Source organism: Canis aureus, chromosome 5 (assembly GCF_053574225.1).
Source record: "Canis aureus isolate CA01 chromosome 5, VMU_Caureus_v.1.0, whole genome shotgun sequence".
Taxonomy (NCBI): Eukaryota; Metazoa; Chordata; class Mammalia; order Carnivora; family Canidae; genus Canis; species Canis aureus.
In genome coordinates, this window is record NC_135615.1 from 72274841 (window position 1) to 72301449 (window position 26609).

Consider the following 26609-nt stretch of genomic DNA (forward strand, 5'->3'; position numbering starts at 1 on the left):
CTCCGACCTCCGAACCCGGCTGGGCCCCCGCGCCCCGCGCCCCGCCGGGTCGCTCCCGGGGTGTGTCCCCGCGGGCTGGGCGCCGAGGCCACCCCAGGCTCCCGCCGAGCAGGGTTCGAGCCTCGCTGCGCGCGGTGGCCTCCGCGGGGCGGCCCGGGCCCGAGACTTCCTCGCGCCCCCCTCGCGCCCCCCTCGCGCCAGGGCGCAGCCGGGTCTCGTTACCGCCCCGCCCCCCCCGCGCCCCGGGGGGTCTCTGCGGCCGGGGGAGGGGCGCCTCCTAATCAATCCCAGGCCGGAAATTCCTCCCGAGGGGCCCGGCCGGGCTGCGGGGCGGGGGCGGGGGCGGGGGCGGGGGCGGGCTCGGAGCCTGGCGGGCCGCCCGGCCGCCCCTCCTCCTCCCGAGCCCGCCCCCCGCATCATGGAAACTGGGCCGCCGGCCGACCCCCTCGCTCCGCTCCGCATTCCTGCCGCGGGGGCGGGCGGGGCTCGGGAGCTGGGCGGCCCCGACAGCCCGCGGCGGGGGCGCCCCGGAGCCTCGCGATTGGGGGCCGCGGCGCCTCCCCGCTCCGGACGGGGCGCGTCTTCCCGGGGGGTTGCCCGTGACTCTCCGGTGGACGCGCTCAGCGGCCCGCCCCCGCCCCGGGCTCCTGTCACTGGGCGCTCGCGGGGTCCCCGGGGGCTGCCCCCGTGTCGCGTGCCCGCCCGCAACGCTGATTCTCGCCTCTCCGCGTCTTGCGGGGCGGACCCCACTAAGCCCATTTTCCAGGTGAAGGCGGTGAGGTCCACGGAGGGGGCAGGCTGGCGGGGGGCGGGGCGGGAACCGGGCCGCCTCCTCCGGGGAGCTCCCCGGACGGCGCCCCCGCGAGCCCGCTCCCGGCGCTGGCATGGGGGGCGCTGGCATGGGGGGCGCGGGCGGGCGCGCGGGCTTCGGAAGTCCTGGGGCCGCGCGCTCGCTGCGGAGCCGGGCAGGGCTCTCGGCTCCCGGGCTCAGTTTCCCCACGTGGGAAGGCGCGGCCGTCCCGGGCCTGTGCGAGCGACGCTCCGAGCCACGGGCGCGCACACGCGCTTACCTGCGGCCCTGCGACCTGGGCGGCTGCGGCCTCCAGCGGCGGGGCCCGCGGGGTGCCGGGGGCGGGGCCCGGGGGCGGGGCCGGGAGGGGCGGGGCCGGGGGCGGGGCCGGGCCGCGGTGGAGCCGGCGGCAGAGCCGGGAGCCGCGGCGCGCGGACTCGGACCCGGACCCGCCGGGGCGCGGCGGCGCCAGGTGAGCAGGACGAGGGCCCCGGGGCTCGCGCTCCACTTTGCTCAACTTTTCGTTCGGCCCGTCCGTCCGGGAAGGCCCTGGGGCGGGAGCCCGGTCCCCCCCCCGCGGAGTGCGGACGCGGGCGGAGGCGGGACCCGAGCGCGAGGGACGCGGCCCGCGGCAACTTACCGGCCCGAGACCAGGGCCTCCCCGGGGCGGTCGGCGGGGGTCCCCGGCCAGGGCTCCGCGCCCGCCGCAGTCGGGGTCTCCCCGCACGCCCCGCCCCTGTCCCCGCGGGGAGCCCTCCGGAGTCGGCTCCACACTCCGGGACGACCGGGGAACGGCCGTCGCCGCCTCCCGGGGGCCCCGGGGCTGTGCGGGGAGGCGCACGGCGTCGGCGGGGGTCCCGAGGCCCGGCGTCGGGTCCCGGGGCGCCCCCTCCTCGGGGGACCCCGGCGGGCCCCCCGGCCGCTCTGGGCCGCCGCCTGCAGCTGCGAGATCAGGCTCTGGACGCGGCCGACTGCGGCTCCGTGCTAGGCCCCGGGCCTTCCGCACCCCGCTCGGCGGCAGGGATGGGGTGTCGTGCCGGGCTTCGGGGGTGCGGATGGGGACTGAGCGGGGCGGCGAGGCCTCCTCCCCCGAGCCTCGCTACGGGTGCCAGCGGCGGAGCGGCTTAGAACCCGGACTGGGGGGCAGGGAGCACGCGCCCCTGGACAGCGAGGTCCCGGCCCCCCTCCCCTGCGACCCAGGGCGCCTGGCGGGGGCCCCGCTCCCCCCACGCCCTCCCTTCGTGGGGGCCACACGGCACACGGCGCAGCTGCTCCTCACCCGGCCCTTCAGTCCTCAGGCCACAGGCCGGGAAGGGCCGAACCGGGCGGCCAGATGGGGCGGCCCGAGGTGCTGGGGCGGCGCTGCTCCGTCCGGGACGCGGGCCACCGAGGCCTCGGGTGGAGGAGGCCGGAAAGGAGGACAGGCGGCGGGAAAGGGGGATGATTCATCCCGAGGAGCTCGAATTGGAAACGCTGCAACCCGGGAACAGCCTTGCCCGGGCCGACGGGAGAGTCGGGGAGCGGGGAAGCTCTCCCGGCGGGGCCCCGCGCCCAGCACCTGCAGCGCCCCCGCTCCCCGCGCCCCGTCCGGGCCGCGACCCGGCCGCTGGAGGAGGGGAGGCCTCTTCTGCGCGGAGCGGGAAGCAATCCTGGGCGAAGTCGGCCGCTGGCCTTGGTCAGAACGGTCTTCCCGGAGTCTAGCTCAAGTCTCTCCTGCTGCAGCTTCCGTGCAGGCTGAGGAGGTCTGAAAGGAGGGGGCGGGCAGGCAGAGGCTGGAGTCGGTGACACCCCCTCCTTCCCACGCTGCGGTATGTAGCGCGCAGTAGGGGGGAGGTGGGGCCCGCGAGCGACCCCGGCGGCCCGGGCGGGCCGAGCGCCCCCTCCCTCCCTTACTACGGTGCAGCCACGTGCGGGGGTGAGGGCGATCCCGGGCGGGACTTACCCTGGAGACGCCGCCGCGGGGGCCCGCACACTCCCGAGGCCCCGGGCCGCGGGGCTGGCGAAGAGGGAGCCGGCGCCGGAGCCCCGCAGCCCCGCAGCCCCGCAGCCCCGCAGCCCCGCAGCCCCGCAGCCGAGGACGCGCCAGGTAGCAGCAGCCCGCGCCCCCTCCCTCCTCGCCGCCGGCGGGCCCGGCCAACTCCGGCTTCAGCCGCGCGTCCCTGGCTCCGAGCTGCGCTGCGGAAAACCCGAGCGGGGGCGGCTCCCCGCCTCGCGGCCCCGGGAAAATCCGGGGGTGGCCGCCAGGGATCTCCAAGCGGCCTGGGCGAGGCAGCCCGATCTCGCCCCCCGGGCCGGGCCCCCGAGCTGGCGCTGCGGCCCCAGGCCCGTCGGTTCAGCCCCCGCCTCCCCTCTCTCCGCAGAGCGCCCAGACGACGGCGAGATGACGGCTGGGAGCCCCGGAGACCGCGGGGAGGTGCGGAGGAGCCCCGAGGGCCGCGTCTCTCGCCTGGGCCGCCGCCTGGGCCGCCGCCGGCGCCCGCGCTCCCCGCCCGAGCCTCTGCGGGTGCGGGCGCGGCTGCGGCTGCGCTCGCCGTCGGGGGCGTTCGCGGCGCTGGGGGCGCTCGTGGTGCTGGTGGGCATGGGCATCGCCGTGGCCGGCTACTGGCCGCACCGCGCCGGGGCCCCGGGGCCGCGCGCCGCCAATGCCAGCGCGCCCCCCCCGAGCGAGCTGCGACGCGAGGGTCGCGGCGCCGGCCGGGCCCACGGCCCGCACGAGCGGCTGCGGCTCCTTGGACCCGTGGTCATGGGCGTCGGCCTGTTCGTTTTCATCTGCGCCAACACGCTGCTCTACGAGAACCGCGACCTGGAGACGCGACGGCTGCGCCAGGGGGTGCTGCGGGCCCAGGCGCTCCGGCCCCCTGACGGCCCCGGCTGGGACTGCGCCCTGCTCCCCAGCCCCGGACCCAGGACTCCCCGAGCCATCGGCTGCACGGAGCCGGAAAGTTGGGACCTGTCCCCGCGTCGGGGCACGTCACCTGTCCCGTCAGTGCGGAGCCTGCGTTCAGAGCCTGCTAATCCTCGCTTGGGGTTACCTGCCCTGCTCAACAGTTACCCGCTGAAGGGCCGGGGGCTGCCCCCACCCTGGGGTCCACGCACCCAGACTGGCCATGTGATTATCACCGTGCAGCCCTCTGGTTCCTGCATCGAACATTCCAAGTCTCTGGATCTGGGCCTTGGGGAGCTCCTGCTTGGGGCCCCAGCAGCTCGGGACTGTGCTCACCGGAGCTGGCCACGGCTGGACCGCCTCAGTCTGGGGGGCTATGCCAAGTTGGGAGGAGGAGGGGACTTGGGAGCCCGGGTTTGAAGAGCAGGGGGACAGCCTGCTAGGAGGCTGCAGCATGGACCGTGCTAACAGGACCAGAAGTCCCAATGCCCAGTAGATGCATCAGCCACGTCCCAGACGAGATGGATGCTCTGGCCGCAGCAGCTGCTAAGGCTTCCTGACTTGCATGTCGGCAGAGAAATGCCAACTGCACAAGGGTTCAAAAAGCTGGAGAGAGTGTGTTTTAAAGCGGAGCCTGGAGACCAGCATGACTCGGCCTCGGGAGCTCGTTAAGCCTCCAAAAGTGACCTTAGCCTTGGACAGGTACCTGAGGGGGCTGGAGGTCCAGGTCAGGGTCGCTGGGAGATGCAGCTGGCGTCTCAGCAAACCCGAAGTGGTGGGCAACGACCCCTAAGACTTGGAAGGTAGGTTGGCTGGGATGTCACAGGCTGGGCCGGGCTCCCTCCACGGTGGCACCGGTTGTGGGGTTGGGGAAGATGGGCAACGGGGCTGAATTGAGACCCTCCACTGCCATCTGGGACAGGGACTGAGGCTTTACCTCCCACCACCTCAGCCCTTCTCTCCCCTCAGCCCTGCAGGGTCCACCCCACTAGGGCTACACTACTGCCAAAGCCTTCCTACTGAGGGTCGGGCCCCTCCCTGAACAGGTCCGAGGAACCCCCTTCTCTCCTTTGTCACAGCCTGTGCTGCAAAATCTCCACCCCGCCCCCCGCCCGGCTGGCAAGAAGCATTTGCCAGTTCTCCTTTTACACAGCGTTGAAGCTGCATTTTGGCCAATGTGGGTAGCTTACTTTAGAAAAGGGCTTGAATAGGGGTCTCCCTTCCCCATGTTTCGTTTTTCCCAGGTTGCTGGTAGGAGAAGAGAACTTTCAAAGTTGATCAATTCTCACAGACTTTTTTTTTTTTTTTAAGTTTATTGAAAAATGCAATACAAGAAGCAAGACCAAACACGTATCTAAACACTACACCACGTCTCTTACTACAAAAGGCCAAAACAGCAGACCTAATTATTGCCTTTTTAATCTAAGGATTTTGCCAATTTGATTCTGCTGGCATAATTCCTAATTTGTCAAGAAATGTAAACAACTACTTGATATGATTCATAATTTTAAAAAAAATTTACAAAGCTCCTTCATTTTTGTCATCAAAATAATACATTTGAGAGAGATTTGTAAAAACAACCAGCCTGGGGCTGAGATCCTGGGCAGATATTTCCCACGAGAATTCCTTGGTGGCGGTCAGGCGGGAGCTCTGGTTCCTTTCCCAGGGCAGACGGCCGTCCCCTCCGCCTGTCCCCTCCACCTCGGCTGCCCTGCAGGACATGCAAGGGTGGGGGGCTGGGCAGGAGGGTGAAGAGGCCCCCAAAAGGTCCCTGCAGCCAGGTTCTCTGGGCCCTAAGCTCAGAAATTTAGGTCCCACTATGTGGGTGGGTGGGTGGGTGGGTGGCAGGGACCTCGTGTGGCTTGGAGGAAGTCTTTACTTCTCAAGTGAAATAAAAATAAAATTGCAGTGAAAGATGTTACTGTGGTGTGTCTGAGTCACTTCGGGAAAACTGCTGCCAAGTCTCTGACCCTGGAAATGAAGCTCTCTCCTCCCCTCCTTACCATTTCCACCTGGACAGAATCTGTTTTTTTTCACACACACACACACCCCCACACACAAACACACACACACAACTGCAGGAAGAAAAAAATCCAAACAATTGTCAAACCCCCAGATCTGTTACCAGAGAAGGAGGATAGGAAAGAGGCTTGGAAGGACACCCTCTCCCTAGCTCGTCCAAATCATGGCTTCTCAGTGCTGGAAGGGCATTTGAGATCTTCTGGTCCAATTTACAGTCAAGGAAGCAGAGAGAAGCTCTATGAGCTGGTGACAGAGCTGAGGGGACGTGTAGGCCCCCGTTAGCGGGCCTGCGCTGTGAAAGCTGTGGCACCAGTGTGGCCAGGTTTCTGATGCTACGCTGTGCCCTCTTCCTTAGCCGCACCCTCTTCACTCCAGCTGTCAGCCTTGGGAGCTGGGAGCTCTCGGCAGGACAGCTGGCCACCGCGAAGCGAGCTCACGGTACTGTGCTGTTTGATGGGAGCTGGGTTCCTAACCTCCCCACCGCTCCGGGCCACAGGGCCCAGGCGTAGACACCAACAAGCAAGCACCATCATTTCAAACCCTGTGCCCACACACTGAGACAGGACAGTCCTTCTGCCCGAGGTCTTCCTGTCACTCTCCAGAGAGAGCTGCCTCTTAGCAATAGTCTCACGTAAGTACTAAACGAAAAATGCACACATCCGAAGTCTGTTCGAACCAACTGAGTTTGTCTAAAGCGAGGCTCAGCCAGTAGAGGCTTTGGCCACACGCAGCTGGCTCCCATCATGGGGAGCAGAGGTTTCCGACTTCTCTCCCTCGCTCACTGCACTTGAACTCCCAGAGACTGTGCTCCGCTGTCTCTCTCATGAAGTTCACTTCTGTCCCACTGTAAGACTCTTAAGAACTTCCAGGCAGATATGTTTGTGGGAAGCCAGCTGGAAGATTACAGAAGCACTGTTGAGTAAAAATGCCCCCAGATCTACCAGGAACGGTGGAATTGGGCCCATCAGTCAGCACATTTTTAAAACCAACCAAAGAACAACCACAAAAAAATTAGAAGTAAAATAAACCCACAACCCACCACAAAAATCAAGCCCATGAAACCTGACAGGCCTCAGATGGTGAGTGGGAATGAGCAGGGCTGGTGTGTGTGTCCCCGGTCGTGTGGGGTTTTGTGGGAAGGATGGCCCATAAAGGTCCGTTCCCTCGCTCCAGAAGGGTGTCTGCAGGCAGGTACCAGGCAGGAGAAGAAAGGTCAAGGAACACCACCTCCTCTCTGAGTCACACTTCCTATCATCCCAGGATTAAAGAGAAAGGCCCAGGGTTGGTCACCTGGAAATACTTCTTAGCAGGATCTGTCTGAGGTAAACCCCACCACTCCCCTGTGTGAAGTGCACATTCCCAGAACATTCCCAGAACTAGAAAGCTTTTTTTTTTTTTTTTAAACCTCATCAATTTTCCTTGCCCAAATCACCACTAAAAATGTGCCATTAGAGCTTCTGGCCAAAAGTGCCTATTTTTCTGTGAATTTTGGTCTCCTGAGATGGGAGGTAGGGGGAGCACTTAGCAGAGCCACTGCTTCTGATGAGGTAAAAGGGGAGGGAGGGCAGGAAGGCGAAGGCCACAGATATGTTTAAACATTCACAGTATCAGATATATCTGAAACAACTTCTTACGTCTTTGATCTAAAGAAGCTCCAAAAAAGAAAGAATAGGAGGAAAGAAGGAAAAACAATACTATATTCTTAGCAGAGATCTCTGCCTCATCAAAATCACCCTCAACAAAAGGACAGGGATGTGTTCCTGGGGTCTGTGGATCAGGACAGCTGCCCTGCCTCACATGGTAAAGTCCCATCATTGGCTCTGAGAAAGGGCTGGTTAATGAAGTTTCTGCTGATATCGAAAGGGTATAAAACTAGAGGAGGAGCAGGAAGCCCCACTAAGCTGGCTTTGGCCCCCAACACAGCTGACAGAGTCTTTGGAGGATTTCCCCAAGAATTCTGTAGACCTGTCAGTATCTGGGTTGGAAATAAATGGGGAGAAGCTAGGTTGAAAGGGTTACAAACCACCCCATAAAAAAACAAACAAACCAAAAAGCTCTTTAAAAACAGTCCATCGAGTGAAAAGTTGAACAATTTCTGGTATCACAATATAGAAAAAGGTATTAAAAGAATCAGTAATGTCTAGAAGACTCTCTTGGTATAAACTCCAAATAGAAAATGAAATTAATTTTCTGGTGGTTTAGAGTAATTTTGAAAGCCTGATGTCTGACTATTGCAGGTAAGCTTCTTTATCATTTTGCTGGTTTTTCTCTCGGATGGGAGACAGGCAGGGATTTGGGGTAGGACAGTTCCTAGAGGAAAGAAAGCAAACTTTTTAAATCCTGCAAAGGAAGACAGCCACTCAGTCCCAGTGCCAAGCTCTGTGGGTCCCAAGTGCCAAGCAGGGTCGGAGCAGCTTTACAGAGACAAGTCCTCCCTGGTGATTTATGGCTTCTTGAAGTCGTTTGTAGACTACTTTTAGGCATAATTTTATCTGGATCCCCGGCTCCCCAAAAGCAGCTATGCTGTTTCCAATTCTCTGGTCTGGGCTCCGAGCGTCAGCCATCTCTCCCCTGATCCCCAAGCCCTCATTTATGGACAGCCAGGCCCAGCTTGTCTTGGTTTTGTTCTCCTCCTCTGGCACTCCCATGGTTAGACTCAAAGATACCCGTGACAGGTAGAGCACAGAGAGAAGGGAAGGCTAGGTGAAGAAGCAGGCAGGGAACAGGAAGATTCAGGAAGTGGGGAGGTTTCCAGCCATGCCTGGGGACGTCCTCTGGACCACCACTGCCAACACTGCTAAGGGCAGGATGATATAAGGAGACCTTGTTGCTTTTGTTGGAGCCAAATGCTTGGTAACTTCTGTCTCCCTCACCAGTGTGGATGCCTCTGGGTAATGTCCCTGTTCAGAGTTCTCTGAGGCGGGCACAGTGAATACCATCCACCCCACCAAGAACAGCTCATACCTGAGCTCATTCCTCAGAGATTTCAGTCTCCTGATGGACGACCACCTTGGTCACTGACATGTCTGGGTGCTGCTCCTTTGCCTCCTTGATGGCCTGTACGAGGACCTGAGAGAGACAGAAACCATGCCCATCAGGCAGAAAGCCTGACTGGTGAAGGAAGGTAGGGGTCTCAGGACACCATTTCTCTGGCAAACTGAATCTTTCCATCTGCAGTACCAAGGAGCATTGAGGTGGGGCAAGTTGCTGACAGCCTTCTCCCCCATAACCCCCATCCTGCAGAGGGAGGGTCCTAGACTGGAAGCACAGAAACAGGCAAGGCAAGAGGGACTTCAGGGGTGACAGCTGTACCTGCTGGGCAGGTCTGGGAGGATTCACTCAAGAAGTGAGTCGGAAGGACAAAGCAAAATCTCTGTTCAGTGTAGGGTAACCGAGAAGTTCAGAAGGGAAGAGAGAAATAAAGAAGCATGCTATAAAAAGAAAAGATCTCTGGCTAACAAAGAGGGAAGTAAGATGGGACAGCTTATTACATGCCATGCACTGGCCTAAGCACATCATCACCACCACCACCACCACCACCATCATCATCATCATCATTATACTTAATCTTCAGAACTCAATGAATTAGAGCAGTAACATTGTTTCCACTTGTTTTTAAAAAGTAAGCTCTACACCCAACATGGGGCTCAAACTCATGACTCCAAGAGCAAGAGTTGCAGGCTCCACTCACTGACCAGCCAGGCACCTCTCACTGTTTCCATTTTGTAGACAAGGAAACTGAGGTTCAGTGGGTAAATAAAGTGGTTAATGTTTCACAGCTAGTAAGTGATGCAGCAGGGATTTTAACTTAAATCTATAAGGCTTTCTTCTTTACTACACTGTCCTTGAGTTTTGAGAGACCCTGTTTTGGCATCTGGAGGAGTTTTGATCATTTTTGAAAAGCTGAATGAAGCAGAGGGAAAGTCAGAGCAATGACAGCCCTACTCTCTCGCTGGACAGCAAGTCTCTGAGCCTCAAGCTCACAGCACCCAAGGTGGAAGAGCTTTGGGGAATGATGACGTGGGGATTCTCAAGAGACATGCCTTCCATCAAAGAGGACTCTAGCTAGATCTGACCACCTGACTGTGGACACTGGTTCTTAAGAACTATCTCTAAGAGGGGATCCCTGGATGGCTCAGCGGTTTAGTGCCTGCCTTCAGCCCAGGGCGTGATCCTGGAAACCCAGGATCGAGTCCCATGTCGTGCTCCCTGCATGGAGCCTGCATATCTTTCTCTCTCTCTCTCTGTCTCTTGTGAATAAATAAATAAAATCTTAAAAAAAAAAAAAAAAAAAGAAAAGAACTATCTCTAGGAGGAACAAGGGATGAAGGGAAGTTCCCAGTTGACTCCATGAAAGCCATTTTTGGAATGCTTTTATAGGCCCCTGGTCATTTTCCTTGATCCTTTTTGCCCAACCCACATGCTCATGTGTCAAAGCTCAGCCCAAGCCCCCTCTATGCTTACCCTGGCCTACAGCTATCTCTCCATGAAAGCCTGCACCTACTACTTCTTGCTTTAAGTGCCTCCCCGCCTGCCCAGAGTACACCATGTCTTAGCCTCACCACATATCCCTCGTGCCCAGGAGAACTGAGGGACATAGCATCTATCTGAGCTATCAAGTGTGTGTATCACAACAACCCAGAAAGAAATCTATGATTATCTTAATTTTACAGGTGGTAAAACTACAGCTTAGAGAAGTAAAATAACTTGCTCAAGGGCACACAACCAGTACGTTGCAGAATCAAGAGTCAACCCAAGGTTGTCTCACTCCAAACCCAAACACCTTCCGGTCCCACTGCTCTTGCTGTCTGGCACTGACTGAGCACATGGCAGGGGCTCAATTAATCAGACCACATGGGTGGGTGCAGAAGCTGGTAGCACAGCAGGATCTCCTGAGCTGGGGCAAGAGGCTTGCAAGGCCTCCTACTTGGGCTTTGCAGCCTTGTTGCTGGGACCCCGAGCCTGGCATTCTCAGCTGGGAGTCTCAACCCTGCTACCAAGGGAACTGCCAGCAGTGCAGCTCAGGTTTTCTTTTTCGTTTTTTTTTTTTTTTTTTTTTTTTTAGGCACATCAGCATAAAGGCCATGGAATTACTGCTCTAACACTGCTGTCAGTGATTCCAGAAGCATTTGCATGCAGTCCCTTCCTCCCCCTCTTCTCTGCAGCTTTACTGTTCTAACCTCACCCAGCAGAGAATGGGAAGCATTAATCCTGACCTTATTATTTGCTAATTGCTTGCAGCACACAATTAGCACCTAATTAATACAGAAACATAGAATTTTAGTGCTCAGAAGGGCCTAGAAATTATCTAGATCAACCTGCTCTCTTTTTAGGAGACAAAAAGGAATCAGAGGTAGTGTGGTTTGTCCAAGGTCACACAGTAAGTTAGTGACAGATCTAGGACAGACTTGAAGTCGAAGTCCATCTGGCTCTGCTTTCCCTCATCTCCTCCGCCACTTCCACCCTCTGAGGGCAGGGATTACCTCTTCCTTTTGTCTTGCTACCTTCCTCTCTCTCAGCACAGGTTCAGTACAGGATATCCCTGAATAGCAACAGCTCCACCCACCCAGAGCCCACCATGTACCTCACCCCACAGTCCAACATCCCACGATTCTCACAACAGCCTTGAGGGGAAGGTGCCATAACGTCCATCTTAAAGATGGGGAAACTGAGGCCTAGGAAGTTAAGAGCTAGAATATGGGGAGACCTAGGATTTGAACCCAAGCTTTTGAGTCTAAGGCCTGTGTTCTATTACACTTCATGCTCCCCCGACCTGCAGCCCCCCTCCCACAGACCTCTGTGGTCTGATTCCCTTCACCCTTCTCATTTAAGCACTAGAATAGCCCAGAGAGTTCCTGGGGATGAAGCTGGCAGAGGCATATTCTGAAAGCTAACTCCTGTCTCCATCCATCTTCCCACCCTGGGACCTCTTCCATGCCCAGAATCCCTTCAGCATCCCCACCTGATCATGGTCAATATCGGCATCTCCTGTGATCACAATTCTCTTCTCAATCCGGGTCTCTGAAATCCCACCTTTTACAGTCTGAAACCAAAGAAAGATCGTTACATGAGAAAGAAAGGAAAGAAGGGGAGGGGAGGGAGAAACAGTAAAAAGATTATTCTGAAAGCTCTACTCCAAATTTTAATCTGCTGCTGGGTACCGTTTTAGATTAGCTTTCTTATCCACTTGTTCAAACTCTTAGCTGCACCTGCTAAAATGAGCACACCTCTATTCCCTTGGATTGCTAAAATCTTTAATAAGCAAAATGGAAAGTCACAAGTCTCTACTTATTTTTTTCCTTTTCCTCTCAAAAATCACAGAAATTCAGTGAGTAAACAAAACCGACAGGTGTTTCTTTTTGCTCTTTTCCTGTATGTTTCGATTATTTTCAAGAGGAAAACTCAGAAGACTATGAACAAAAATGTCATGCAGCTTGAAATTAGGCTCTTTATTTTCAAGCATTTTTGTATCACTGGTATCAAAGGATCCTCAAATAATCCTCTCAGGGTGGGTAGGTTTCCCTAATTGACAGATGAGGAAAACCAAGGTCTAGACACATTAAATAACTAGCTTCCAGTCCTCTGTGCATTGATAACAGAGTTCCGTTAGAAATCTAGATTTTTTATGGACAAGAAAATATATTTTCCTTTAGTGCTGCAGCAAACATGGACTTGTGTCTCTGATTTTCAGGGAGTAGTTTCAATTTTAGGTAATTTTTCCTGCTTGCCCCCATAAAAAAATGTTCTAATAATTCCAATATTTCAGCATGCAAACTATAGTTCTCATGGCCTGGGCGCTGGACATGATAGAGAAACTCTTTGTTGGGTCCTGAGTTTTGAATTTTAACTTGGAAAATATGGCTGCATAATAATGCCAATGACACCTGTCCTTAAATAGACTTTTTAAACTTACCTCCACAGCCAGATGACTAGAGAGATGGGCAGATGTGTAAAGACAACCATGGGTGACTTTAGGAGCCTACTAACTAGGGAGGCAAGGGTGCCCTCAGGGTCCCCTTGGTTTTACTGCTGGGGAAGCAGCAGGGCCTTTGCACCTGTGACCCTTGGAATCATTGGGCTCAGAAGGGACGGACCTGGAAACCCTTGCTTCCAGACCAGGGTCCTTCTTGCAGAGAGGCAGCAAGCTTAGCATGCATGCCACTGGATTCCAGAAGGAAGTTCTAACTGGCCTGTTACCTTAGTAATCTGAGTTGTGGTTGTACTGCTTGTGGTCTCAGATGTGATGGTCTGAGCTGTCAGCAATACTCCTGGGTCTAAGTCCCCATTGCTGTCGTCGGTCTGCAGAAAAAAACACAACTCATCATTATGTCTCTCAGGAAAGCTTTGTGGGCAAATGTGGCAGGAGGCAGCTTTGTCCTTCAGCTGTATGTTCTCAAGCAAAAACCTGATTCCCTTACGGTAATGACTTCATAAAGAAAACAATCCCCTGGTGACAAGGCTCCTTCTAAGAATGTTAGATGGGTCAGTTTACTCGGTGCTGGGTCAGTGAAAGGAATGGATCAGAAAAAGGCAAGATTACAGCCACAGGCTCAGTAAGAGTGACAGTGACTGCACATGTGTATGCAACGTGCCAGAGTTCACAAATGGCTTCCAAAACATTGTCTTTTTGGATGTCCACACAAGTCCTGTGAAATAAATACTAAGGACAGAGGCTGATTAGCACTCCTAGGTAAGACAAGTCAGGTCCAGAGAAGGTAGATGATTTTTTTGCTCAAGGACTCAAAACTTGTAAGTGGAAGTTGTCCTCTCTACAAACCTGAAGCTCTTTAACACACCACCCAAGGCAGGAAAAGTATAAAGTCTTGTGTGCTAAGCCAGGGGTAGGTCCTGAATCATGGGGCAGAACTTTCCAGAAAGGACCAGGAAAGGTCCCTGCCAGGGTTTAAGGAGCCAGAGAATGTCAGGCTGTCTTCTTGGAAGACTGAGATGGGAGCCTGGAGCAAACAATGTAGGAAATGTCCCGTTATGATACCATGGGAGAGGGACATCTGGGTGGCTCAGCTGGTTAAGCGTCTATCTTTGGTCTCTTAGTCCTGGGATCAAGCCCCTGTGTTGGACTCCCTGTTCAGCAGGGTGTCTACTTCTCCCTCTCCCTCCACCACTCCCCCTGCTTGTGCTCTCTTGTGTGTGCACGTGCATGCTCTCTCTCAAATAAATGAATAAAAAATCTTTTTTTAAATTAAAATTAAGTTTTTATTATTTTTTAAAGATCTTATTTATTTATTCACAAGAGACACACGGAGAGAGAGGTAGAGACATAAGCAGAGGGAGGAGAAGCAAGCTTCCTGCAGAGAGCCCGATGTGGGGCTCGATCCCAGGATTCTAGGATCACACCCTGAGCCAAAGGCAGATGCTCAACTGAGTCACCAAGGCATCCCTATATATAAAAAATCTTAAAAAAAAAAAAAAAAAAAGACACCATGGGAGGAAACCTATAGGAAATCTCAATGACATTTCTGACAGAAAAAAAACTATTTTTGAAATGGACCATCCTTATTAGAAAGGGCTTAAAAGTATTTAGAATGCTGGGCTATGCAACTAATCCATACAGAGAATGAGGGCTGCGGCTACTTCTTGTTTTTCTAAAGCTCACCATATTATGACCAAAACAAATGTATTATGATCAGACTGAGAAATGACACTAGCGAAAAGGAAGAGAGATGGCTATCAGTGCCCCTGGGGCTGGTAGCAGGACTCAGAGCTGCCAACAGTCCTCTGACCGGGATGGAAACAGACAAGATGAGTAGGCTGGGTGCTAGGGGCTGCCCAGAGCCCATGTTGTCCTGAAAATAATGACCAGTTGGTCCTGGTATTATACACAGGCTCAGAGGAAATTTAGAGAATTGCAATTATTTTCAAAAAGAACTCTGCAGTGGGCAGCCTGGGTGGCTCAGCAGTTTAGTGCCACCTTCAGCCCAGGGCGTGATCCTGGAGTCCCGGGATCAAGTCCCACATTAGGCTCCCTGCATGGAGCCTACTTCTCCCTCTGCCTGTGTCTCTGTTATCTCTCCCTCTCCCTCTCTTTCTGTGTTTCTCATTGGTAAATAAATAAAATCTTAAAAAAAAAAAAAAGGAACTCTGATGTAAACAAGGTGTTACATTACTATCCTTTCCCCCCCCTCTTTATATGTCATTTGTATTATAAGCAGAGGCCTCCAACCTGTTTCTGAGCAGGACCACATTCACTGAGGCAAAACATTGATATGGGGGGTGGAAGATAGGAGGAGGAGAAGAGAATTAGGAAGAAGAGTCTCTGGCTGAGTTCCCTTCCAGGTAAGAATCTAGACCAAATGAAGAGAGGGGACATAACTGTAATACCTAAATCTTACATACATGCCATCATCATGCGAGCTAGATTATTGGCTAGTTCACTAACACTTCAGCCCAGACCCACTTATCTACCGTAGATTCAAACTTGATGAATGTTTAATGTACTCCTACTATGTGCCAAGCACAGGATGCAACTGTTACCTCAATTCCACCTCTTAATATCTCAAGTGGGTACTATTATTATCTTCGCAGTTCCGTTGGTCCAGAGAAGTTAAACAATTTGTCAAGGTTCTATGGCTAATCAGTGTTTGGACTAGAACTTAGGACAAGAAACTTCTTGTCTGAAGACTGAGGTCTGGGTCCCAGCTCAGACATAACTAGCAATGGGATCTTGGGCAAGTCATCCTGACTTCTCTGAGCTTTAGTTTTCTCATTTGTAACAGGCAATACTGTTAATACAGCCCTACCATGGCATTGTTGTGAAGATCTAAAGAGATTGTAGAAGTAAAATTACTTTCTACATTATCATAAGAATAAAAATTTGCATGCCAGGAGGGCTAAACCTTTTTGAAGAGCTCTACCTCAGGAAGCCAGAGTGGCTCAGTGGTTGAGCACCTGCCTTTGGCTGGGGGTACGATCCCGGATTCCCGTGTTCAAGTCCCACACTGGGCTTCCTACATGGAGCCTGCTTCTCTCTCTGCTTCTCTCTCTGTCTCTCATGAATAAATAAATAAGGGCAACCCCAGTGGCTCAGCTGTTTAGCGCCGCCTTCAGCCCAGGGCCTGATCCTGGAGACTCAGGATCGAGCCCCACATTGGGCTCCCTGCATAGAGCCTGCTTCTCCCTCTGCCTGTGTCTCTGCCTCTCTCTCTTTGTGTCTCTCATGAATAAATAAATAAAATCTTAAAAATAAATAAATAAATAAATAAATAAATAAATAAATAAATAAATAAATAAATAAAATCTTAAAAAAAAAAAGCTCCACTCTAATAAATCAGTGACACTATCATATTTTCTTACCTCCCACCGACTCCCTTATTCCCTGCTTTCTGTCTCTGAAGAAGCGAAAGATGGAGGAGACATTGTTATGATTTCTGACTTATACTCTTCCCACATGTGGACTCTTTTCACTGACCTTGTAACCAATGTTTCCTCAAAATGGTGCTGTGGCTTTGACAGTTGTTTATAAAGTTAAACATCCATTTATCCTATGATCCAGCAATTCCACTCTTAGGTGTTTACCCAAGATAAGTGAAAACATATGTCTACACAATGACTTGCACATGACTGTTCACAGCAGCTTTATTCACATATGCTCCAAACTGGAATCAACTTAAATGTCCATCAACAAAGGAAAGGATAAACAAATTGTGGTACACTCATAGGATACTACTCAACAATAAAAAACAGGAAACTACAGATTTTTACAACTTTGATGAACCTAAAAAAACATGTTCAGACACAAAAGTGTACTACTGTGCACTTCTCTTTATATGGAGTCCAAAAAGAGGCAAAACTAAGCTATGGTTACAGAAATCAAAGCAGTGGCTGCCTAGAGGGGCTAGGAGCAACTAGAATAGTCTATGAAGAAAGTTTCAGGAGCAATGGAAACGTTCTATATCTCAAATGTGTCTTGATTACACAGGTATATACATTTGTCAAAATCAAATTGAATACTTAAAATCTGTGCCCATCCCTGTATACAGACAGGCTTTGCCTCAAGCATGCACACATGCACATATACATAAGCAGTAAAATCCTGTTCTGGCTCTCTTCTCACCATGTTCCCCAAAGTGTGGGAATTGTAGAATAATTAAAAGTTTTTTTTTTTCTCCAATTAAATCCTGGGCTAACTTGTTTGGCAAGATAATAAAAACTAAAGCAAAAATATAGTACATAAATAACAACAATAGCAAATAATTACCTGGTGTTTATTATTTGCCAGGCACATTTTCTACATATTATTTACACCATATTACACTATGCTTTTTTTTTTCTTTGCACTATGCTTTTTCATTTGCCCGTTTATCATGTACATCATTCCCTTCAGAGGCTTTTAATTCTTTTTGTTTATTTATGATAGTCACACAGAGAGAGAGAGAGAGAGAGAGAGAGGCAGACACACAGGCAGAGGGAGAAGCAGGCTCCATGCACTGGGAGCCCGACGTGGGATTCGATCCCGGGTCTCCAGGATCGTGCCCTGGGCCAAAGGCAGGCACTAAACCGCTGCGCCACCCAGGGATCCCCTCCTTCAGAGGCTTTTAATAGCCATATAGAATTACCTTAATTGGATGTACCACAATTTATTTAACCTGTTTCCTATTGATGGCCATTTAGGTTGTTTCCATGGTAGTGACAACTTAATTTGAAATGCACATTAATTTATTCCTTGCAATAACCCTATGAGGTGGAACTATTACTAGCCCCATTTTACAAATGAGGAAAATGAGGCACGCAGTGATTGAGTAACTTGACTACATACATAAGTGATGTAGCAGGTGTGAACCTAAGAAATTTGATTCCAAAGTCAGTACTTTCCCCACTATACTCCACTGTTTAGCATGAATAAGTATTTGTATTTTGAATGACTATCTTAAGCCTGGTTAAAATTAAATAAAGATAGAAATGTAACAATATAATATAGCTATCATTACCTTGATCTGAATAAACTTATAAAGGCATTTTTTAGAAGAGAAAGCTAAGGCTTGAAAAGTATAAGTAATTTGCCAAGGGTCACAAAACTAGCAAGTGTTGGAATTAAGATCCAAGTCTAACTCCAAAGCCCACATGCTTTATCTAGCACATCATGCTGGCTCTACACTTCTCTTACACATGAGTATATTTTAAAATAGCTGCCTCCTTTTCCTGTTCTTATAGGGACTACACTCAAACCATGTGGGCTTTTGTGGGCAGGCTGGACCTAACAATTTTCATGCGTATGCTACAAAATTCGCTTCAAAACGGAATACGGTGAAATGTCAGTCTCCCACTCCTAACCACAGTCCTGTAGTCCCAGTCCCCTTCATTAGAGGCCACCCCTGCTTTTTGTTTTGTTTTGGGATTTTTTGAGTACCCATTCAGGGATAATATATTCATATAAAACCCTCTTCTTTCCCTCCTATAAACAGCATATGATTTATACCATATTCCACCATGGATTTTTTTTAAAGATTTATTATTTTAAAGAGGGTAGGTGGGGAAGGGGTAGAGGGAGAGGGAAAAAATCTCAAGCAGACTCCCCACTGAGTACAGAGCCTGACACGGGGCTCAATTTCACACCCTGAGATCACAACCTGAGCTGGAACCAACAGTTGGATGCTTAACCTACTGTGCCACGCAGGTGCCACCCACCATGCTTTTTTTATCTATTAATTTATCACATAGGTTATTCCTATCAGAAGTGTTTTTATTTATTTTAAAAATATTTTATTTATTTATTCATGAGACACACACACACACACACAGAGGCAGAGACACAGGCAGAGGCAGAAGCAGGTTCCATGCAGGGAGCCCAATGTGGGACTCGATCCTGGGTCTCCAGGATCATGCTCTGGGCTGAAGGCAGTGCTAAACCACTGAGCCACCCAGGCTGCCCTATTTATTTATTTTTTAAAGATTATTTATTCATGGGAGACACACAGAGAGAGGCAGAGACACAGGCAGAGGGAGAAGCAGGCTCCATGCAGGGAGCCAATGTGGGACTCAATCCCGGGTCTCCAGGATCACGCCATGGGCCGAAGACAGCGCTCAACTGCTGAGCCACCCAGGCTGCCTCAGAAGTGTTTTTAAATAGCTGCACAGAGGGATCCCTGGGTGGCGCAGCGGTTTGGCGCCTGCCTTTGGCCCAGGGCGCGATCCTGGAGACCCGGGATCGAATCCCACGTCGGGCTCCCAGTGCATGGAGCCTGCTTCTCCTTCTGCCTATGTCTCTGCCTCTCTCTCTCTGTGTGTGTGTGACTATCATAAATAAATAAAAATTAAAAAAAAATAAATAAATAGCTGCACAGAATTATATTAATTGGATATACTATAATTTCTTTAACCTGTTCCCTACTGATGGCTAGTTAGGTTGTTTCCATGGCAGTCACAATTTAAAGAGTTTTCTACCTTATGAAAGTAATTCTTACATCCTCTGGTTAATGATGTGCACAATCTTAAAGTAATTTCCTATTCCTTCCTTCCTTCAACCCCCTGTACTGTCAAGTCCTATTCATTCATTTCTGGCTCTCTTGACACAGCTCTTTCTTCTCATTTCCTCCAGCTACACTTCAGTTCTTTATAAGCATCTCTCCAGACCTGCTCTAGTCATATCCCTGTCTCCAGGCATCCCCCTACTTTAAAATATTTAGCACACAGCCTTAGTAATCATCTTCCAAAAATCACTGCTTCAATGATGCTGCTTTATCACCTCTGCTAAAACACTTTAAACAATCTCTCATTATTTACCCAATTCCACACTATAGACACAAGCAAGACGGATGCATACTAACAGTGACTGAGCATCCACGAACACACCAAACACTGTACAGACATCGTTTCATTTAATCCTCCTCCAAATCTTGCAATGGAAGGTGAGACTAGCCCCATCTGACAGCCAAAGAAACAGAGAGAGGGAGAGATTAGCGATTTGTTTAAAGTTATCCAACTAGCATGTAGTTGAGCTAGGATACAATTTCCATCTGTCTAATTGCAAAGCACGTGCTTTTAATTGGCAAGTGACACTGTTTCCTGAAAGGGATATCTCCTCCAGTTCATGGTGTGAGGATTAGCTGCAAAGATTTAGGTGAAATCACTCAGTCAGAGCTTCACATGGCCACCTTGTTCCTGTCATGCAGGCTTCAGCCAAAATGTGGCCTCCTCAGAGGATTTTCCTGACTATGCCAGCCTCAGAGGAACAACCTTTCATATAATCTCATATTCTCTAACTCTTTATCCTATTTAATTTCTTTATAGCACTTATCATGTCTGAAATTTGTAACTTGTTTATATGTTTTATCTGTTTCTCCTAACTATAACGTAAGTTCCAGTGACTAGGGCCTCTGTCTACTTTGTACATTGCTTTGGCCTAATACATAAATGCTCAACAAATATCTGTTTATATTTGTTTATCAGTTAATAGAAGGAAAACTTTTTCTACCTTTTGGCTTCTGTGAATAAAAAAAGGAAAAAAAATTCAACATAAAGCAACTCAGCTCATCCAAATTACCAACAATGGAGAAATTTTACTAAAAGTAAACAAAATTTTTATTTAAACAAAAATTTAAATACTTAAATTCTTGTGTGAGTTTTTTTTATTTTTTTAAAAGATCTATTTATATATTTTGAGACAGAGAGAGAGCGTGTACATAAGCAGGGGGAGGGGCAAAGGGAGAAGCATATTCTCTGCTGAGCAGCAGGGAGCCAATATGGGGGCTTAATCCCAGGACCCTGAGATCATGACCCAAGCCGAAGGCAGATACTTAACCAACTGAGCCAGCCAGGTGCCCCTTGTGTGATTTTTTTTTTTTTTAAGATTTTATTTACTTATTTGAGAGAGAGAGCACGAGCAGGAGGGAGGGGCAGAGGGAGAAGCAGACTCCCTGCTGAGCAAAGAGCCGGATGCAGGACTTGATCCCAGGGCCTTGTGATCATGACCTGAGCTGAAGGCAGATGCTTAACCAACTAACCCACTCAGGCGCCCCTCTTGTGTGATTTTAAATTTAATTGTAACAAATAATAATAATAATATTTTAAAGATTTGATTTTTAAGTAATCTCTACACCCAATGTGGGGCTTGATCTCACAATCCCAAGATCAAGAGTTGCATGTTCCTCTGACAGAGTCCTCCAGGTGCCCCATAAATTATATTGCAGCTGTTATTTATTTATTTATACTTTCACACATGATGCTTAATTCAAGTCCATACAGTGTCATATCTTACATAATCTTCAAAATAAAATAATGAGGCATGGGTGCCTGGGTGGCTCAGTCAGTCAAAGTGTCTGCCTTCAGCTCAGGCTCAGGTCATGACCCTAGGGTCCTAGGATGGAGCCTGGTGTCAGGCTCTCTGCTCAGCGGGAAGTCTGCTTCTCCCTCTCCCTCTGCCCCTCCCCCAGCTCATGCTCTCTAATAAAATCTTTTAAGAAATAAAAAATAAAATCATGAGGCAGATAATAACATCATGGGTGGGGAGTGGAGGGGGGTGGCAGGCAATCAAAGCTCAGAGACGTTCAGTTACTTGTAGTAATTGGACTAAGTGGAGGAGCCAGAACCTGAACTCAGGTTTGTGTGACCCAAAGCCCATGTGCTGACCATTACACTAGACTGCCTTCCCTAACTGAATTGGGTGGATATAAGAAATCAGATGCAAGACAACTTTTCTTTTAATGAAGTACTTTGGGACATCCTTAGATCATCCTTAGGGTATATGATATCTAAGATCAGTAATCTCTTCTAAAAGGAATTAACCCAGAAAAGCCTGGCATTATCTGTAGCAAATGATTGAGAAAGAAGGTTCTTTATTGTGTTTACTCCAGTCTTTGCTTCTGAAACATCATATCATGTCCCACCTGGGCAGCCTCATAAGTGATGGTCTTGGTTTCAGTGTGAACAATAGGGACATCTTTGGTTGGGATTTCACTCTTCACCGAGTTGGCAGTATCTGAGATGGTGACGGTTTGAGTCTTCACCAGGGGAGGCTGTGAAGCAGTAAAGAAACAAAGTTACCAGAGTCTCCTGAAGGCTGTGGAGAACTAATCTTCTGACATTGATCTGATCAAAGTGATAGCTCTAGTCAAGCAAAGAGCTAGCTCAACCTCTGCCCAAGACTTGGACACTATTCCAAAGTAGCCTTGACAAAGTGTCAAATCATGAGGGATATTAAAAAACAGCATTACTGTAATCATTTTCATATGCTTAATGGAAAGCTGTAATATACAAAACACTTTAGACTGACCTTCAGTATTTGAATATAAAATTGTTTGCCAAATAACAGTCACTTTTGTTTGTCCTTGTGACTGTGCCATTATAATTAAGAAAATTAGTCACATTTCCTCCACTAACTACAAATGGTAGTACATGAAACAGCAATAGCATTGGATTGCTTTATCCTGGAATTTATTAACTTCTTTCAAATCAATGTCAGACATTCACTTTGAATTTATTGAGAAGGAACAATATTTGGAAAACTGGAAAGAAAATCATCATTTCTACCACCACCTGCTGATTAATCTCAGAATTTCAGAAGAATGAACATTAGTGGAGTATCAAAGACTTCTTGTCCATCAGTTCACCTTGCCAAAGACTACAGATCACCCTAATACTACCATTTGATTGTGATAAAGTGGCCATCCACCTTAGCATAGATTAGTGCCTGTGAGCATGGACGCCCTTATGAGTGGGGTCAGTGGGAGTGGTGGGCTGTACTATGTGGCGGCAATACATAAATAATTATTTGGGGTCTGAAATCTCAAAAAAGAAATCAGTTTTCAATCAGTCCCTCTTTTAATGAAGAGTATTTGAATTTTTTTGGCATGGCCTCAGAACACTAATGGCTGTTCATCACAAGAGTCTCAGAAACTCGCTTCTTTATATAGCTCATACTTGAGCAAGGAAAAGAGAAACCCACTTAAACCAGCTTCATAGAGATAAATAGCTGGAATTTACCCTCAAGAGTTTTAAGTCATCAGGGGAGAAAACATTTCTAGCCATGGAGTTAATTCCTCTGAATAAATTTATTTGTAGTAATCAAGGGCTTCGACTTTTGATTCTGAAAAAAGCAGAGAGGCCACTGCCTTCACCACCACCACCACCTCCTCCACAGAGCGGATTCTGGCCCTCTCCCAAAGTGAATCATTAGACCTGCATCATTGAATCGGTTACTACCTGGAAACTTCGAATGAGGGTGGGGAACTGGTTACCCACATGAGAGTCAAGAAATGATCCATTTTGCTTTCCAAGTGGCTCTCCTGGTGTAACATGTTCTTCACTACTCTCTGCCTTTTTTTCACCAAGTTGTCGCTGAGAGGAAGCTGGTGATACTGAGAACTTTAAGGCACTGGCCTGTTCCTCCACTCCTATACATTCCCCACTTGAGCCTCTTGGCATTTCCTTAATATCAAGATAGCCAGCTGCCCCCTGCTCCTTCTCTTCTGTCTCCTTGCTGCTTATGGAGAGGGAGCCAAACTCAAAGCTTTGTGGAGACTCCGACAGGGTGGTTATTTGGCTCTTACTAGAGATTACTGAATGCTTGGGACCATCCCATTCAGAGTCAGGGTTGGTAGATGGCCCCTTTGTCACGGCAGCCACCTCCTCTGTGAGAATGCCATTCATATTCTACAAATGAATGAACACATACAAAAGCAAGAAGATTAGGAATAAGTGGGGAGTATAGTAAACTCTGAGAATCAACAATGATTTTTAAGAGGTCTCAAAAATATTAGTACTAATATAAACCAAGAAACTTAGCTCCTAAGGTAGTTGAAAGGAAGAACTGCTGTTCACTATATTAGTGCTTAAGCAGTTCCAACCTCATTTTGGTCATATTTCTATAACCCTGTTAACTTGAGAAATAATTTTGATAAGCCTCACACAATACCAAGCACTTTGTGTTACTATGATCTTCCCTGGATAACACATATTCTTCATACTTAAAAGAGTTACTTTGCCATTCCTAAATACCTAACTCATTACTATGCACAGGGAACAATGCAATTTATCAGCCAATCAAAACATATTCACTGGGAGCCTGATCAGGATGAAAAACGTTTCATATCTCCAAGCCATAAATATCATCACACTAGCCTCTAATGGAGAACTTAAATCTTGACTTTGGATGGTAGGGATTAAAATACTGAATACTTCCAGAAAAGACTTAATCCAGTCATTGTCATGCAATTAAATATCAAAAGTACTGAGGTATATAATAAAAGTGACCCAGCAGCTGAGATAGATTTCTTCATAGATGAATGACCTATGTCTGACCCCTAAGAAGTAAGTCCTAGAAACAGTTCCGTCCTAGGCCAAGTGCCTCACACCATAGGAAAAACAGGACTTCCAAGAGATTGTGGATGACAAGATAACATCACCATGGATGTATGTAATCTTAAAGTTTAAAGGGGGAGATACTATAGGTAGAAGAGAAGGAATTCATGTGAGTAAAAAAAGAATATGAGCCATATGAAAAACTCACAGTCTGACTGAAGCCAAATGTCAGGAAAAGTAACCATGTACCTGTGCTCACCAGAAAGCCATGTAGGCCTGGAATTTTGGTAAATATCAACTTCCCATAGTACATAGCACCTAGGAAAGGGCTCTTTTAAAAAGGGATTCCTGGAACCAGTGACACATGCCTGGATCAGCTCACACACGTTAGTACTCAAATCACATTCTATGCATTCTATTTTTTTTAAAAATCACTGCTTCTCTTTAACTTGTAAACCAACCTACATGGTGATAAATATAAACCAGTGACCTATTAAGGTGAGAAAAGACGCACTGCACTCAAGAACTTCAGGCCAACTTTACTTCTAAGCCATCTTGAAGCTGTCAACTCAAGAGCATCTCAGAGTGGTACAAGCTGAATTCAGACCAGGCAGGACTGAATATGAATATTACATACTGCATGAAAAATGCAATTGAGAGGACAACAGAAACTGTTTCTGTATGCAGACGAATCAGAGGTACATAAAATATTCTTGCTAAGGGTATATGAATTTCCTCATATTTAAAATGAGAATAATACCTGGTTTGACTCATGGGGTTCTGAAGATCAAATATAATAATACATGTGAAAGCACTTTGTAAATTCTCAAGTACCATATAGAGTCACTTAATTCAACCAACATTCTGAGCACCTATAATATGCCAGGGCCTTACTTACTAGAATAAATTAGTTGTTATTATTTACACACTATTACTTTCTAGGGCACTTTTCTCACCATTTCTTTTGAGTCAGACAAGCTGTTAGAGCTGTCCAAAAATAGATTAGCTGGTAATAAACAAATAGACTTTTTCAAATTGCTATATGCTAGCTCTAGCACTGTGAATAGCATATCCAAACCCACTCACATGGAGAAAAACTTCACAGCTTTTCCAAACAATTTTGTCACAATTGAGAAGGCTGATTTATAACCAGGAAAATACCTAAGACAATCCAGTTCGAGCCAATTTTAGACCAGTCTGCTCAAGTGATACATGGTGGTCTGTCATCAAGAAGCCATTTGTGAACTGAACATTGCTTAGGCCAGCAACACCTGGCCCAAAATTGCCTACTGTTGAGTAAAATTAGATCGAGCAATCTTTTTTTTTTTTTTTCCAAAGCATGTATGGTGGAGACCACAGATAAAAGCTGCAGCCAGAGTAATATCAATTCAACAAATATTTACTGATCAGTTAAAATGTGTTAGTCATTGGCAATAAAAGGAAAATTAATAACAGCTGGGTTAGATTACCACTTAGAGCATTCTCACATATGGTCAAATGAACCTCCCCAGTTGGCTCTGTTGTCCAGATCTGGACAAAGCCAACTACTTACTGGACATCTTCCCAGCCATATGGAATGCAATATGCCCCACACTAAACTCATCTCTGTGGCTGCCTAGACCTGCCACCCCAACTTCCTCCATCATTTCTGTTATATTGGTAAGTGGCACCATTATCCATCCAGTCTTCCATGCCAGAATCCTGAAATCATCTTCAATGCCTTCCTTATAGTCACCCACCAACCCCCGTAAACTGCATCAAGTCATTTCCATTCTATTCCATTTTTTCTTTCTTTCTTTTTTTTTTTTTTAATTTTAGTTATTCGTTTGAGAGACAGAGCACGAGCAGAGGGGAGGAGACAGAGAGGGAGAAGCAGACTCCTCACTGAGCAGGGAGCCGATTCAGGGCTGGATCCCAGGAACCCAGGATCATGACCTGTGCTTAAAGCAGACACTCCACTGACTGAGTCACCCAAGTGCCCCTATCTGTGTTTGTTTCTATTCCCACCTTTACTGTCTTCATTTAGGCTATTGTAATGCCTCACTTAGCTTACTACTAATGCCCTAAACAGTTTTTCTTTCTTGCTTCTTTCTTTCCTTCTTTCTCATCTCAAACCTTCTTTGAACACATCCTCTACTCTGCTGCTAAAGAATTTGTATTTCTAAAATGAAACACTGTGAACTTCATTTTGCAGCTTAAAACCCTTCAGTGGTTCTTCACTGCCTCTGGTTAAAGTTCAGACCCTTTAGTAAGACATAGAAAATACTTAAAAAAAAAAAAAAAGAAAATACTTTAAAATCTGACTCCTATCTCTCCAGCTTCACCCTGTCATACCTCCACAGACACCCTTCTTTCCATTAATTCAAGACTATTTGCAGTTCCTAGAACAGAGCATAGATCTCTTTGCAAACCCCCCCCCCCACCTTTGTAAATATTGTCAACATTGTTTCTTTTGCCTGGAAGTCCATCCTCAGCTCAAGTGTCAGTTCTGGAAGTTTTCCCCTAACTGCCTAAAGTATGCAGATGCTATTCCTCTTTAGTTCCTATTGCACCTTGTCACTGCTGATTTAGTAATCTGTCTTTCTTATTAGACTGTGAGTTCCTTGGAGGATGGGGCGGGGTGGAGATAAGGACTTCCTATGTTAGTTAGCTCTGTATCTC

General features: G+C 48.9%; 2 protein-coding genes across 26 annotated transcripts in view; one reads left to right on the forward strand and one right to left on the reverse strand.

The window, feature by feature from the left end:
* The first annotated feature begins 609 nt into the window (after positions 1–609).
* TMEM200B (transmembrane protein 200B) lies at positions 610–5592 on the forward strand. 3 transcript variants are annotated; one of them, XM_077898851.1, is made up of 3 exons: positions 1199–1262; positions 2513–2598; positions 3151–5592. In XM_077898851.1, the coding sequence occupies exon 3, from the start codon at positions 3171–3173 to the stop codon at positions 4092–4094; it is 924 nt and encodes a 307-aa protein (XP_077754977.1). In that variant the 5' UTR covers positions 1199–1262; positions 2513–2598; positions 3151–3170; the 3' UTR covers positions 4095–5592. The 3 variants fall into 3 exon arrangements, with proteins under 3 accessions (XP_077754978.1, XP_077754976.1, XP_077754977.1); XM_077898852.1 differs by lacking the exons at positions 1199–1262; positions 2513–2598 and adding an exon at positions 610–766; XM_077898850.1 differs by lacking the exon at positions 2513–2598 and having other exon boundaries at positions 1191–1262.
* A 1449-nt stretch (positions 5593–7041) lies between these two features.
* Positions 7042–26609, reverse strand: part of EPB41 (erythrocyte membrane protein band 4.1) — a 197835-nt gene continuing 178267 nt past the window's right edge. For 15 of the 23 annotated variants that reach the window (XM_077898847.1, XM_077898827.1, XM_077898826.1 and 12 more), the window contains 5 exons: positions 21536–21664; positions 12894–12995; positions 11659–11739; positions 8661–8765; positions 7042–8006 (listed from right to left, as the gene is read on the reverse strand). In XM_077898847.1, the coding sequence (XP_077754973.1) occupies positions 8667–8765; positions 11659–11739; positions 12894–12995; positions 21536–21664 (411 nt within the window). In that variant the 3' untranslated portion in view covers positions 7042–8006; positions 8661–8666. Of the gene's footprint in view, positions 8007–8660; positions 8766–11658; positions 11740–12893; positions 12996–21529; positions 21665–23197; positions 23301–26609 lie in introns of those variants that run through there. The other 8 variants (XR_013380438.1, XR_013380437.1, XR_013380436.1 and 5 more) reach the window with 3 other exon arrangements.

Excerpts from the sequence above, each read along its gene's own strand:
- TMEM200B (XM_077898852.1), top strand. The coding sequence starts at position 3,171 with ATGACGGCTGGGAGCCCCGGAGACCGCGGGGAGGTGCGGAGGAGCCCC.